The sequence below is a fragment of the Triturus cristatus genome, chromosome 2_2 (assembly GCF_964204655.1).
Source record: "Triturus cristatus chromosome 2_2, aTriCri1.1, whole genome shotgun sequence".
Classification (NCBI taxonomy): domain Eukaryota; kingdom Metazoa; phylum Chordata; class Amphibia; order Caudata; family Salamandridae; genus Triturus; species Triturus cristatus.
The window spans coordinates 435,802,992-435,818,932 of NC_140582.1; the positions used below are offsets into that span (position 1 = coordinate 435,802,992).

A 15,941-nucleotide genomic window follows, 5' to 3' on the forward strand; every position below is an offset into this window, starting at 1 on the left:
ACCTAGAAGAACATTTGGTAGTGTCATAAGCAGGAAGGGGCAGCTAGGAACATCACTGTTGTGAAAGTATGTGAAGGGCTTCAATATCATCATCATAAGTACTGTCATTTACATATGAAAATAGCTTATTGTTATGTAAGCAAAAATGTTTTTTTTTCATGTTTGCAGATGGAATGTGGCAGTTTTACTGAAAATTGGTGCAAATCTGAACATTTATAGAAGAATAGTGTGTGATGGTGACAGTTCAAACCTTCATGAATTATAGTGAAAATCTAAACGTGCTAAATAATGGTACAAATCCGCTCTGACACTCAAGACTTCTGCATGCCAATCTAAACACGCTTTAAAATGGTGAGCGTGTAAGGATGGACCCCGGATTACTGATTTATTAGCCAAATTCAAACATCAACTAATGATTGTGAAGTAATAGGGTAAATGTAAATATGCAATTGGGAGTCATTAATGATAGTGCAAATTTGAGCATGTGTTAAGGATTATTAATTAATAGGTCAAAGCTTAACATACATAAATGTGTTAATGGTAATTCTTAACTTAATTCATGTGGGTAATCTTGGCATGATTGTGCCCACCTTTGAAGTAACGCTGACTCTGGCATGATGCTGGTAATTCTGGGATATTATAATGCTATTATAACTGCTGCCTGAGGCCTGATCCTGTACGAATGTTGAAACCTATATGCATATATTTATACACTCACTGATTATTTCCTTAATGTCCTCATCAATTCGTCCATCCAACAATGCATCCCCTTATTTAACTATTCATCTATCCCCCATTGAACTCTTCCTACATTTACCCATACACTTGCTCGTTTATTCATTCACTCACAACCACTGGTTTATTATCGCATTCACCAACTCACCCTTCCACCTGACCACATACAGAAACTTGCCAACAAGTGAAGAATTACTTTTAAATCAAAAATAGCGAGACCTGCTGACTCGGCCAATGCTTATTTCAACATGTTCCTGGTAGAACACCCCTATTTGAGCCTCCTTGGAGGAACTTTAAATCTCAGAGGAAGCTGAGATGCTCACTTTGTCCCACTCACGGTGCAATGAGAGGCAGGTACTTACGCCTCACCACTTCAAAGATCACCAGCTGCCACTCTGCGCAACAGTGAAAATAATTAGGTCCTTCTGCGTGGATTCTGGCCCACGCATTCCCTTCCAGCCAGGGGCCAAGGCTGGACTGGCAGCAATGGACACTGGGAAAACCCCTGATAGTTTGGAGTGTACGGGTTTATCTATGGGCCGGATAGACTGAGGGATCCCAGGCCCAACCAGCGCCATAGCACCCCTGAAGGTGCAGCATACATAACCCTAAGGGGCACATCAATTATTTGCTGCTGCATAAAAAATGCTCCTGGAATATTTCATACATTTATCTTCAGAGTTGCGTATTAAATAGCATAATATGAATAATTGTGCTGTAAAATTAATACTTTGGTCCAATTAAAAATTATCGGGGCCTATTTAAAAGCCCCTTGCGCCGCTGGTGCGTCACTTTGAACAGGGAAAAAGTGGCGGCGCAAGGAGCTTGTAAATAACCCCCATCATGGAAGGTGAGCCCTCCCAACGCGCGTAGAAGGGGGCTGTGCGTGTCGCCTTTGTACGTGAAATACGGGGCTGCCTGGAATTAAATATTTTCCAGGGCTGCTTTTAGATTCTAGTCCATTCCTGCCAGCTGGCCATGATTTTGTCACCAGTGTGTGAACTGAGCTTAGCGCCCAAGGCCAGCGCAGTGATTGGCCCACGCGCTTGCAGGATGTGAGGTGTGTGTGCGCGTGAAGTATGCACGCCTGCAGGGCACGCGGGGGTATGCATGCACCGGGGACAGTGATCTGCGGCTTGCCTTTCAGGAGGCGCCAACGAGGTTACATAACTTGAACAGACTTGCATAGGCTCTGAATCGGTATGTGTTTGTGTATATCGTGCAGCAGTTAATAAAAAAATATCTTATATACACCTTTAAAAAGCTGTGCTGAGTCACCTGCGGGGTCGAGAGTTGTTTTGACGACTTTCCACTGTGTTATCTCAGCAAAAGGTAAAGGCGCAACGAAGAGCTGAATTCTCACACATGTAAGTAGCTTTTTATAAATTACACATTAAACACTGGGAGTTAAATACTGTTAGAAGGTTTTAGGCATGAACAGTAGAAGGGTTTTTACAGTGTCACGGCGAAGGACGGGACTCATCTGTGAGCAAATGTTCCCCATGTCGGTCCAAATGTCTCTGTATGAATGGGTATGTCTCAGTCGGACGCGGTCTCTCTAATTACACTGTTCGCTTCTCCTTCTCTCTCTGTCTAGCCCTGTCTCTCTAGCTGTTTCGCTGTTTTAAGGCATCTTTCTTTCTCCACCTCTCTGGGGCTGATCTACAAAATCATTTACGAGTATTAGAAATAGTACCACAGGAGTACAGTTTTAGGCACTTGTCTTTGTGAATTTGATAATTATCGGATGGTTAAATAATCCAACATTCATTAAATTTTGACAGGTCAAATGAGATTTTGATGTGTTAAACATAAACATGCGCACGTTATTCCCCATTCATAATAGGTGTTATTTATCACACCCGATAAATAACATACCCCATGGTATCATTATTTATTGGGACAATAAATAGCGCCTCAATTCGTAATCAGGCCCTCTACGTACTCATTGTATATGAAGATCTATTGAATATTGACATTTTACTCCCATTTTAGATGTTTCTGGGCCAATTCAAAAAAGCATGAAAGAGTATATAAAGCAGTGCTACAGGAGAAATGCTTTTCTTATTCCAAAATGCCTTTGTGAATCGGCCCCTATCTCTTTTGGACTGTTATTTACGTCCCTTCATTATTCTGCCAGCCTGTCCACTTTCCAGCTTTCAAACCCCTCTTGTTTCAGCCTACTTTGATCTTTCCACTGTCTCACCCCCTCTTTCTCAACTCTTTATCTCACCCCTTCCTCTCTCTGCACTCACCACCCCATCCGGATATCTTGATGTTGTCATACGTTTCATTACTTAAACGTGAGTCACAGGGTCATTTATAGTTTACACAACTGACAGCTTTTGATGTTAAACGTATATATTTCCATTACACTCTGAAGCAAGTATTTCTGAATTCTCTATAATAAAATAAGCCTAGGACGGTTTGTGTCAAATATGACCTGCTAGTTACAGTCCCTTGTTTTCATCAAATGTTACCCGCTTGCCATTTTCTTTTTCAATGGGTGATTAATTTCTAATGTGAGTTAAGTTAAAATGAAGGGGTTTACAATTGGGTTTAGAACGCCAGGAGGATGTAAGTGAAGTGGAATGTAAACGTTGATTTTGATTAATTATGAGGAATGAAATACATCTTTCTATATTGAATTTCAAAAGGTGCACTTACTGCATAAAAAAGTGTCTGATGTGAATTAGAAATATGGGTGGGGTAGAGAATCCTGCTAAGTTGTCCAATGAATTTTCACGTGTTACCCGGATTTTCACAGATGAACCTGGGAAAATGTGTGTGTTAATTCTGGTTGAGTTCACCCGTGCCCAGTTTTGAGGTAAATAATTGACGCACTTGAATGCTTTTGATACTTAACAGTGACTGCACGTGGTCCAAGATGGCCGCCATGTAACTTAGTTTGTCCTGGATATTTTCGTAAGGAAGCTCGTGTGAGAAACCATCATCATGATGCACAGATCCTTCCGCTCGCTGGGGAGACAGGAGACAGAGAAGATAAAAGTTCTCACAGAAAGATGCAGCCGCCTGGAAAAGGAAAAAGGTACTGAATATGGAATGTTGTTATCTTATGTGGTGTGCAAAATATACGAACGCACAAAGGAAACTTTAGGATATTTGGGCGAAAACAGCAAGAGGACTCCATTAAGTTGACAAATGGTATCTTATTATTAAGGCAATTAGTTTTTCTCTGCCCCATTCACGTTAGAGACTGATATGGCCCTAGCAAGTTTAACCAGCACCCCATCCCCTCCTTAGACACATCAACGCTCCATGTGTTTCTTTCTACTTCCCTCAACATCTCAGAATTCAATGCCATTAGGTGTTTCCAGACCTACAAGCTTTTAGACAGGTTTACAAGCCCCCTTTATTCTCACAGATCTACAATCCCCTCTTCTACTTAGACTTACCAGTCCCTCTGCGAGCCAATCCGAAGACCTCCTGTATCTGCAAAGTTATCTGTATTGCAGCTCCACTGCTCCTTGACCAAAACGAGGTTAATTCTAATTATTCTGGCTCTCTAGCCACCCTCAAAAAACCTCTCTCGATGCTGCTACTCTTGTCTCTCTTCACAATTGCCTCGCTTCCTAAAAATTGTTCCACAACTGTCATAACACGCATTAGGGATGTTTCCGTTTCCTGGTACACATGTGCGCCCCATTCAGTCTAAACAAAGATGGGTGTTTGCAGGCAAAATTCTTATGGTCCACCCACTAAAAGTCATTCAATGTGCACACTCCAGTCACCTCCTTGCTGGCCCCTTTGCATATCCTACTCATGACTGCAGGTTTCCCTGCTCTCCCCCATACTCTAAGAGGAAGCAATAGTTTCCACCTCAAGTCCCCCTTTCTGCAGTTCCAAAAAGCCCTTTTGTAACTGTTTTGAGTTCCAACTTTTCACTTGTTCTGGATTGTTCGTTCCCAGGTATCAAAACCATTTGAGGTCATAGTCTTTTCTGGCCCTGCTCAAGCAATATGGGCAAAGAATGGGCCCATCCCGTACCCTTCTGGTCTGAGCAATGAGCTTCCATCTTGACACATGATACACCCACATACCTTCCATATTTCTTTATCTCTGCCTGTATACCAGACTTTATTGCAAGAGAATAGCTTCAAGGCGAGGTTTATATTATAGTTTCACTAGGTCACCCGTCTTGGCCCGGAATGATGACACAAAGGCTTAATCGATCCTTGCCATCCATCCTCCTGTGCTGTCCTTTTGGTATGTCCCAATGTAATGCTTAAGAAGCAGGATCATGTTTACATTGAACATTTACAAAGCTCGGCTGCTCTTATTCTGAACACGTGGGTCTGATTGTTGTTTGGGTTCCTGACTGGTGCCGACACTCATTTGCTGAGCTGTCCTGGTATCTTTTCTACATCACAGGAAAGCCTAAACTTCTCTACTCCCCTCACTTCCCTGTCCTTGTCTGGTGTCCTCAGTGGGCACAGCTCTAAATACAAAGGCTTGCAAAAGTTAATCTTATTTACCGATAAGCTTTGCTCTTTTCCATTTATATTCTGATTAAAGCAAACATCCTATTGCAATCCTGCAAAAGTAGAAAAAAAACTATGTGTCCCTTAGTGAGGGTAAGAACCTTGCAAATCGCGTCACCCACAAAGCGCTCCTCAATTTCATAACAAACATTTTCCACACGTCTGTAAAAATTGTAAGTTCTGAGTAAGCTTGCGTAGGATGCTGAATACTAGCACTGCACGCTGAACACATGCATGCCAAGGTGAATGTTGGACCTCCAGGATGTGTAGAAGGGTAAGATGTGTGAAGTGACAGGAGATGTATTTGTTCCTGACACAATTATTTGGCTTATGTTGAATAGTAATCATCTATTCTATATTTTATTAGTTAATTTGGGAGTAAAGCTAATTTTGAGCTCACTCTGAACTTACAATTTTTCCAGATGTGGAGGGTGTTGTGAAATTGGTAAGCGCTTTGTGGGCAACGCTGTTTGCATGGTGCTTACTTATAGGGCTATTTATACTTTGTTTTGGAGATATAGAACCAAACGTTTGAGGATTTTGATTGTTTTGGATTTTGAAGGGCTCTACTTTTTATATTGGGGAGGTGAGGATGTTACACAATTGTTGATAATTGAGGAGCAAGACCATTCTTGGTTTTCAGGATGCATGAATTTACTTTAAGTACACTTTGGAGAATATTGTGGTGTTTTGGTTGTTACAACACATTTAGGATTATTTGGAATGTTCAAGAAAGCATGAAGATTTAAGTGGAAGATTGGCACATGGGTGACATTTAGTATTCTGACTGATGTTGTTCTTCATAATATATAATATGAGCACCGACTTGTTTTATTTGTTTTGGGTACAATGACACCTTTTGTGTATATTGACGATTGGCCACGAGGTGTAAAGGTTCTTTGTATTCCCAAGAAGAAGGATAACAGTACTGTATTATATGATTTCTAGCCCTGATGAAGTCTCTTCATGAAACACACGTTGACTGAAACATGATTAACTATAATGAAACAACTGTATGGTTAAGAAGGATAAAGAAGACTTGGATTAATGATGGGACTGGTTGGAATACCTGTTCTAAAGTTATAATAGTGTGCTCGAGCGAATCAGTCTTCAATGTGATGCTGCTCCTGACTTGTCTGACGACTTTGATTCAGTGATGGGTTTTCTTGCCCCTCTTATTGATATTGTTTTCCGAAATATACCCTGCCAGGACCACCAAACTGCACATATTATCAGTTCTCACATTCTTTCTCTCCGCTTCTTGGACAAACTCTCTCATCGTCTTGAGTTTTACCAGTGTTAGCATGTACTCCATCATTACAGAAAACAGTTCAGTCCCTAGAAAACTCAATGTAGTTACTGCAATGTTTACCTTTTTGGAGGCAAGCCAAGTCAATACCTGCTAACTTCCCTAAAATAGAGCTGCATGGTCTTCAAACTGGTGTACATCTTCCAGCATTTCCCCTCTTGTTTCATCTGCCTCGTAAAGTGCCCCTTAATGCAGTGAAGCACATGCTCACGCCCCAACCATCTACTTACAACCTATTCAAAGACTGTGGTCAAAAATAGCATATAATAGAGAGCACCTAATAGATATGACATGCTGATTTGAACCCACTTCTCAAACAGAAAGCCCCTGGGATAAAAGCCTTTAAGGTGTAGTGCCAACAGCTACACGATTGATTTCATATCACATTTTGCCATCGCCACACAAGTGCCTTAGTACCTCACTTGCTCACTTACCCTATCCACCTTGGAATATGCCACTGAATACTCTTCCAGTTCTGTGAATTACTAACTGATATGTCCTGTGGCCACGAAAGCTGATGTACAATTGTATACTTGTCTGTTGCCATTTTATAGATGGAAATCATTAGGTCCTGTATTAGTACATAGTCGAGGGGGACTGCCATCCTCGTTCTTCAAGCCCATTCCACCACGTCCTCTTTGGTCTTTTTTACATCCAGTGTTAAATTATCTACCCATATCACACGTACGGCTACCCAGTAAAGGATCTTGAAACCTTCATGGAAACACTCTGCAATCTTTCACACCGATCCACATGTGGGTAATGTGTTAGCTACCACTTCATTTTGTCAAGCTCAATTGGATTAAGTGCTTTTTCCCACTACCCCTAACGTCTGACTCTTCCTATGTCTGATCCGAACTGACCACCCCTCAGCAAACCAGAGCATTGCACTAGTGCACGATTACATTTTGAGTATGTAAGGACTTGTGAAATGCTCATCATGCATGAGGTACGTTTGTCCCTACACCTTGTTCCCCTGTCCAAGACACTGAGGTAGCTAATAGTAATGCAAAACAACAAGCCACAGTGGTAAGGACAAATTGCGCAGAGAAATGTATATTCGTTCTAAGTGTAAAAATGAACCCTTGCTACTAGGTTAACAATACGACAACCACAAATGTCGTAATCTCGGTAAACCAAGTCTACCCTAAACATCAACAATTTGGAAACCGAGCAATAGGGTTCTAAAGTAAAGTCCAAGTAATGTTGATAGTGCACAACAAAAAGAATATTTTTCCAAATTATTTTCAGTTGTTCAAGTCTTGTCTTTTATTCTTTGAAAGAGCTTCTTCGATGTGAGCCCCCTGTCAGCCAACACGTGTTTCGTCCTGACTATATCACGTCATGGACTTCATCAGGGCTGCAGGCAAACAAAAATATATAATAACCAAAATATTTTGGTTATTATATATTTTTGTTTGCCTGCAGCCCTGATGAAGTCCATGACGTGATATAGTCAGGACCAAACACGTGTTGGCTGACAGGGGGCTCACATCGAAGAAGCTCTTTCAAAGAATAAAAGACAAGACTTGAACAACTGAAAATAATTTGGAAAAATATTCTTTTTGTTGTGCACTATCAACATTACTTGGACTTTACTTTAGAACCCTATTGCTCGGTTTCCAAATTGTTGAAGCTAATAGTAATGCATTTACACTCTTCCACCCAATCTCTAATGCTATGTCACTCCAAAAACTTCTCGCCTGTAAATCAGGCTCCCAAAGGATCCATGCCCGGCACAATTATTTAGCTCCTTAGCCCCCCTTATTATCTCTCCTTTGAATTTGATCTGGAACTCTTCCATGCGCACTGGGATCTTCCCTTCAACCTGGAAACAGGCCTTTTAATACCAATCCTTAAGAAATCTGATGCTGACCCATCTGTCTATAAAAACTATCGCCCTATCTCTCTTCTACCAAAACCATCCAAAGTCCTGTAAAAATGAGTTCAGGAACAACTGTCAAGCTATCTTGAATTCCGGTGTCTTTTCCATGATTCTCAGTCCGGGTTTAGATCCGGTTTTAGCACTGAGACTGCCCTTCTTGAGGTCTCTGAGACCATTTGCGAATGCGTGGATGCAGGCGAAGCAGCAATGTTGGTGCTTCTCGAACTGTCCGCAGTTTTCGACACGGTCTCTCATGCTATTTTGCTTGAGAGACTCTATAGTCTCGGGATACGGGGCATCCCTCTGTCCTGGATACGATCCTACTTTAGCGGCCGCACACAACAAGTCTCCTTTCAGCCATTGTTTCCGAGGAGAAACCCCATATTTGTGGGGTTCCCCAGGGCTCTGCTCTGAGCCCACTTTTTTTCAATGTATATCTCTCTCCTCTGGCTACATTGGTAGAATCCTGCGGAGTCAGAGTGATCTCTTATGCTGACGACACACAATTGGTGTTCTCATTTAAAGATCACTCTGAAGCAGCATTTTCTAATTTCAGACGTTGTCTGTGTAATATCTCCACCTGGATGTCATTAAACACGCTTAGGCTCAACTCAGACAAAACCGAGGTGTTGTTTTTTAATAAAAAAAAAAAACCCTCTTCCACTACTTTAGTGGCCATCTGAGTTGAATCCCCCTCCGAAACCTGTGGACTCGACTAGGAATCTTGGGTTCCGGTTGGACAATAAGTTATCCTGCAAATCCCAAATAAACTAGGTCTCTTCTGCCTGTTTTGGTAAATTGCACATGCTCTGTAAAATCATTCCCTTTCTCCCTCTGGATTCTCGCCGGACCATTATTCATGCCCTGATCACCTCACATCTAGACTATGCAAATAGTCTGCATGCAGGGGCACTAGCCTACCTGATCAAACGCTTGCAGATCGTTCAAAATGCGGCTGCAAGGCTGATTTGTAACATCCCTTATCGCCATTCGATCTCACCCCACTTGAAGAAGCTCCACTGGCTTCCAGTGATCAAACGTATCCAGTTCAAGTCTCTTGTTTTGGCTTTTAGAGCAATTCAGGGCCGGGGTCCAGCCTGCCTTAGAGCTCGTCATAAGCACTCTCAGTTCAACTGTTCACTTAGATCGAATCCTCTTCGCCTCTTGATGACTCCCTATTTCCGCTGTTCCAGAATGGGTTGCAGAGCTTTCGCAGTGATTACTGCCAAAACATGGAATAGCCTGCCACTGTCCATGCGGATGGCTGAATCTGAAACCATTTTCCGACGTGTTCTGAAGACCTGGCTGTTTTCCAGCCCTTAGCCCCCTACTGGTACTTGCATCTGCCACCTGTCTTAGCGCCGTGACACCCCCGCTGGGGGGTAGCTGTGCGCTTTATAAGTTTCTGAATAATAAATAATAATAATAATGCTAACGTGCATGAATATTTAGCACACATTTCTTTGTTGAAATGCAGCATGCCTTTTCTGAAATGGCTGCTTCATATTGAATGTGTCTCACCCTGTGGTGGTAAACCTGGGAAGAGGAATAGGATACTGAAAAGGGAAACAGCATTTACAACATGGGCGGAACCACATGTTCCGTTACCCAGGAAGCGTTACCACGCTTGCCTTACAACGCATATGCCTCAACCATACATATGGATGGTAAAGGCAGTCAGTGCTCTAGTTTCAGTGCGGATGGGCGGGGAGATTGCGTGGAGGAACAGGAAGAATCGGGATGCGGCTTGGTAAGTAGGGCTGGGTTTTAGGGACTGGTGCCGGTTTTAGAGCTCAGGGCAGGGAACTAGGGTCAAGGTAGTTTTTAGGGCTGGGGCTGATTTCAGGGTTCAAGGCGTGGGGCTGGGGTCGGGGTAGTTTTTATGGCTGGGGACCTGGTTTTAGGGCTCAGGGTGTGGGTCAGGTTAGTTGGGCTGGGGGCGGGGTGGTATGCAGGGCTGGTGGTCAGGTTTGAGGGCTAAGGGCAGGGGGACTAGGGTGCGATCTTTACCACGCATATGCCTTTACTAATCATAAAGTTTACACTGAAATTTTTAATTGCATGTGTGGTAAAGATGCGGTTTGCGTGGTTCCATCATACATCCTACTGACAATCCACTGGTCATCAGGGCAGCAGTGATTGGCCTGATGGGAGAAATATACTGCAGTAATGATCTGTATCAAATTCTCCTCATACCGTTTCCTGATCTTAACGCATAATGTTCCAAAATTCTTCATTGTAACAGAGCCAAGCTGTCCACATTTGAATTTTTTTTTAAACTGCCTATTGCAAAAATGAAAAAGGATTTTTTTTTATTGTGTGTTGCCACTTTTCAGATCTATGTCAACTTCCTTTTTTCCTCCTTCAACCGCTCATCCCTGCTTACTTCTCTGTACAACATCTATGCTACATCCACAAACTCCCTTGGTGAGATCTTTGGTAGACGTCCTGTCGATGTTGCCACTATCCTTTTATGTCTCTATGCTATTCTTTCTGTTTGCTGGTGTGTTCAGTGCCTTTTCCATCTTGTCATGGCTTCTCCCTTTTCAGAGAAGGAACCTAGTCACTTCAGTACCTTTGCTATTTATTGCTGCTTCCAGTCCCCCATGATTTTGCCACAAGTGGTTGGTACATATCACCAGTCTGTTCTCCTTCCCTAAAGTACTATCAATGCCATTATGATGATGTGGTGTTATTGGTGGAGGGTGCTAATTAACATTGAAACTTTATGAGCATAGCAGACATACCGACTGATGCTCAGGGCATGGCGGAATTAGAGAAGAGTTTAGAGAACAGCACAGAGCTAAGGTGGGTTATGGAGGCAGAGCCTTTATGCTATAACATTTTCCACCCTTCTTCTCATCCCTTTCCTTGCTTTGCCTGTTCTAGGATGCCATAAAGTTTGGGGGAAAAACGGTGCTTAGATTTTGCATTGTAGATCCAAACCAGCTGCAGCAGATCTACTTTTGACTCCCCTTTAAAGTGTCTTTCACCCCTGTATATAAAGACTCTTTTATATAGAGTATTCATTGGATCCCTCACTGCTCACCAATACTCATGCACCAGAGGATCCCTCACTGTTCACCAATGCTCATGCACCAGGTGCTGATTGTTGGTTCATACAGGTGGCTCTTGTCTAAGTGTAATGTTCATGAACAATATGGGAGACCAACTATGGAAGCCAGGTCTAGTGCATGGGATCTTGCAGAACCTTAGGCACAAAAGAATGCTAGAACATGTCTCACAGCCAGTAATGCATAGGAGATCTTGTACTGTACTGTGGACATCAGTGCACAAATAAAGTAATAATAGGCAAACTGAACAATGAGAAATTCCATATAGTATGTTAACAGTTAGGCCTGGGAGATAAACTCCACTCTGTTCATTGAGTTTGCAGAGGTTTTCCAGCTCCGTGCTCCTTGTACAGCACAGAGTTCTGAAAAACTCCACAGGGTGGCGCAGAGCAGAATTTTTCCTCTCTTGAGGCTTACCAGCGTTAAGTTGGCGATCGTGAACATCCACCGCTAGACCACCTCCCGGTGAGATTTTTCAACCCGGGTGGTCGCGGCAAGTCGCTACCACTTGCGTTTAAAAACCTAACTCTTGCATTGAGGAATCTGCCGCTCAAGTACAACATCTACTCGGGAAGCAGAAAGAAGCTGTTCCCTCTTGCGCTGTGCATGGTGCCATTTGGGCTGATTTTACAATGCCGGAAAAACGCCCAGTGCTAAAAATCAGTGCGAGCAGCATGATTTACCTCATTCCGCCATTTGCGGAACTTCGTGTAGCATGGCAGAGTTTTTTGTCACTTTGTGGAGTACCGCGTAGCAGAACTCCGTGAATTCTGCCCAGGCCTATTAACAATAGGGTTTGCTGAAGGATAAGCGGTCTATAAAAGTCACAGCTGTGGTGATGAAAAGAAGATACACTCATGAACACAGATGGCCGAGACTCAGGCCGAGACTCAGCAATGAAACAGAATGGGTACTAGGTTCTACGTGGATCGTGACCATACCCTACTGCCCTAAAGGTGAGCAGTGTTTGCAGTGTAGAAAGTGAGAGATAACTCTCTTGGTGGATACAAACACCACCCTCCCTTGTCTCCAGTCCGCATGGCAGTCAAAGCTCATTTGCATGGGGACACGACGCAAGTATATGAGTCCCACACATGTAACCTCCAGTGCTGTGAAACTCTTTCGGGAGTACAGCATCAGTTGTAGAAAAGTGAACACTACCTAGAATTGGCCCAGCATGTTGCTGGTGTAATCCTGAGCAGCTTTTCAACACATTGGTTTTCATTGAAACCCAATAGGTTTTAGGGTGGATTCGGGGACTCCCATCATACAAAATAACCATTAGGACACTTTCTCCCTGAGGGAGACCACACAACCACATTCTGACCTCTGAACCTATTTCTACCTTATACCTACATAGGTGGACGCAAATTACCAGATGCAAAAACAGAAAGTTAGGAAACTTTTGTCACCTAACTAAGTGGAGGAGGTTTATATTCTCTAATCATGTACAACTCAGTTTTACTGTTTTGGAGAAAAAGAAAGACTACCTGACGTGGTAGGTGGCATTTTTTGTGCAATGAGGTTCAGAGTGTCTTTGGGTACATAACAAATCTAAAGGTAAATGACAGTGTGGAAAATAGCAGCACAAATAGCCGACCTGACCATTAATGCCCTCATTATGACTGACCAGAAGCAGTAGACCAAAGGGGACTACTGCTGCAGGTCTTTGTAAGTTGGCCAGCGTTTTTGGTACTGAAATGATAGAGGAGTGATAGAGACTGCATATATTAATCCCGGTAATTCCATGCCCGGAGATACAAGGTCCACATCTTGTGAAACCACTTCAGGGACATAGGTAGACTCTGTGGGCAGAATCACTACCAGCACATGCCCTTCTGTGGCAGCATCATGAGGAGTAGACAGTGCTGTCTCTGGAATGATCCTACTCTGCCCTGCCCTGATTCCTCTGCTTCTGCCCATTGACCCCCACTAGCTCTCGCCTTTACATTTTCCATCTGCTCTGAGCGAGGACTCGGGGGGGGGGGGGGGGGAAGCACCAGAAAAGGACTGATAAGTGCTGAGATCCACGTGGCTCCTGCCCATTCTGTGGTTACATCTCTCACTTGCTGGATTGCGGTGTGGGTATTCCGGCTGGAATCAGGGATCACTTCAACTGGGACCTTGCCTTCAGAATTTATTGGTTGAAGGTGAGAGATCGCCATCACTCGTTGCAAGGTATAATGCTGCTTTATTTATAAGCTGCACTGAAACCAATACTGCTCCTCGGTTATGACTTTATTAGACCCTTTTCTTGGAATCCTAAAAGGAAAGTGCTGGAATACCTCAATGAAAATGTGCATACCCAGAGACAAAGCCAGGGACCCTGATTTGGCGGTAAATAAAGAACTGGAGGGGAGTTCTATAGTACGCAGATTATTTGGAGTAAATAAGCATTACTTACTTATTGTTACAGTAGATGTAGCTCAATCCATCTCTGAAGATCTTTGGTAGTTGCCACTCATTGCCCTTTTGTCAGGACTGCTCCTCAGTAAAACATGTAACCGGTTGCCATGATTTTTATTCTATTTATGCCTTTCTTTTTCTTTGAAACGACAGGGCTGAGGGCCACTCTTCATTTCTGGATTTTTAGACTTAGGTGACATTTTGTGACTATTCTTTTGGGTGTTGAGAGAAGGAAACATGGAGACTTACTGTACAGCGAGCTGACAAGATTCTGTGAAGAACACATCTGAAATTTATTTTGCTGGATTACTATTTAGTTTAGCACATTGCTAGTTCGGTGAGGGTGTTCTGTAAGCACAGAATGGATCAAGTGACCTCTCAGGTCAACAGTAAAAATGGTCCCCGAATATCTTGGTCAGCCAGTGTCTGCTTATGCTTTTGCTGAGCATTGCTTGGTCCCACTGGTGTTACCCTTCATGGAACACAAGGAGAGAGAGAAAACCCTCTGCATTTGGAGCTGCTTGGATCTCTCAGGATCCGGCGATGCACCCTAATTTTGAAATCCAAGTGGATCCCCCAGGATGAGGCTGAAAATAACCTTGTATGTTTAGATTCCAGACAGTAAACCCTTGTGAACTCAAATGTGTGAAGCCATACGAGTGTGCCTGATTCAACAAGGAAACTAGCTAAGTTGAAGAGGCTACGGAGGCCACTAGTTGCAATGGGCCTTACTGGGTGAGAAGTACCCCCTATTCTTGAAGGAGAGGTGACATTTCCAAACTCGTGATCGAGGGATCTTTGGGGAATGTTCCATTGGCTCTGAATAGATGCAATTGCAAAAATTGCAAACTTTGGGCCAGATGTACATTAACTTCTCTTTGCAATTTCCGAATAGCAAATCTTTGTGATTCTCTATTAGGAAATCGCAAACAGCTATGTACAACAGTGCGTTTTACACTGTTTGTGATCCCCAATGGGTCGCAAGGGACCTGCCTCACTAATATTCACAAGGCAGGTCGCAATTTGCGCCCCATTGGGAATGGCTAGCACTCACAGTGATGATGGCCTGCTGGGGTCAGCAGACCACCATTTCTTTGACTGCTTCTTAAATAAAGCAGTTTTTTTTAAAAAGCAGCCCGTTTTCTAAGGAAAACAGGATGCATTTAAAAATTAAAAGTTTTCTTTTCATTTTTTAAGTGTAGCCACTGTCTGCTCCAAAAAAATGTTGGTGTCCACATTCACAAAAGGAGCGGGGTAGAACTTGAAGTTGGTGGTAATTGCAAATGTTTTGTGACATTTCCCGATCGCAAAACATTCCTACATACCAGTGCGACTTGCTATTCGGAACGGACACCCTTGGCACGCCCCTTCCTAATTGATACTCGCAAACCCAATTTGCGATGCAGTAATAGCTTACTGATTCGCAAATAGGGCTTTGTACATTTAAAAAAAAAATTTCAGGTCGCAAACGAAAAAAGCTTTGTACATCTGGCCATTTGTTATATACCATCATTTCACAACATCCACTACCTGCAACCCAGTTTGGTGATAAGGACATTGTGTCTCATTCCAAACCCTGAAAAAAGAGGGAAGTGCCCTACAAAACACACATAAACAGTTACACCACCCTGAGTTTAAGCAAATTGCTGTAGAGACACATAGAATGTTAATTCTGTGTTAATGTTAAGTGTGCCTACTCATGAACGTATCTAAGCGAGAGGCCATAAACTATATAGGTATGATGAGGAGCCTGGTTAAGCCAAGGAAGGAGGATTAACTAATTGCCCTGAAACCAGATTGTGAAAGGAGCATTCAGTGAACCAAAAATGACCACTTTTTAGTCTGAAGTGGGAGAGAGGGGCTCTGCAGGGTAAAACAGCTCCACAAACATTTAACTTGCTGGGGCGGTCCAATTGGAGAAAAATGATAGTGATAGACTATGCTGAAGCTGAAGCTGGGATTTGGAACAAAGTGGGAAAGGACCTCCTTTGAGTGGAACTATCCGGATTTAATATCACTCCCTTTTTACC

At 43.0% G+C, this 15,941-nt stretch overlaps 1 protein-coding gene across 7 annotated transcripts in view; it reads left to right on the forward strand.

The window, feature by feature from the left end:
• Positions 1-15,941, forward strand: part of LOC146862334 (uncharacterized) — a 216,212-nt gene that overhangs the window by 147,771 nt on the left and 52,500 nt on the right. For 2 of the 7 annotated variants that reach the window (XM_085641536.1, XM_085641540.1), the window contains exons 1-2: positions 1,930-2,102; positions 3,604-3,784. In XM_085641536.1, coding sequence (XP_085497662.1) covers positions 3,691-3,784 — 94 coding nt within the window. In that variant the 5' untranslated portion in view covers positions 1,930-2,102; positions 3,604-3,690. Of the gene's footprint in view, positions 1-1,875; positions 2,103-3,603; positions 3,785-15,941 lie in introns of those variants that run through there. The other 5 variants (XM_085641542.1, XM_085641541.1, XM_085641539.1 and 2 more) reach the window with 5 other exon arrangements.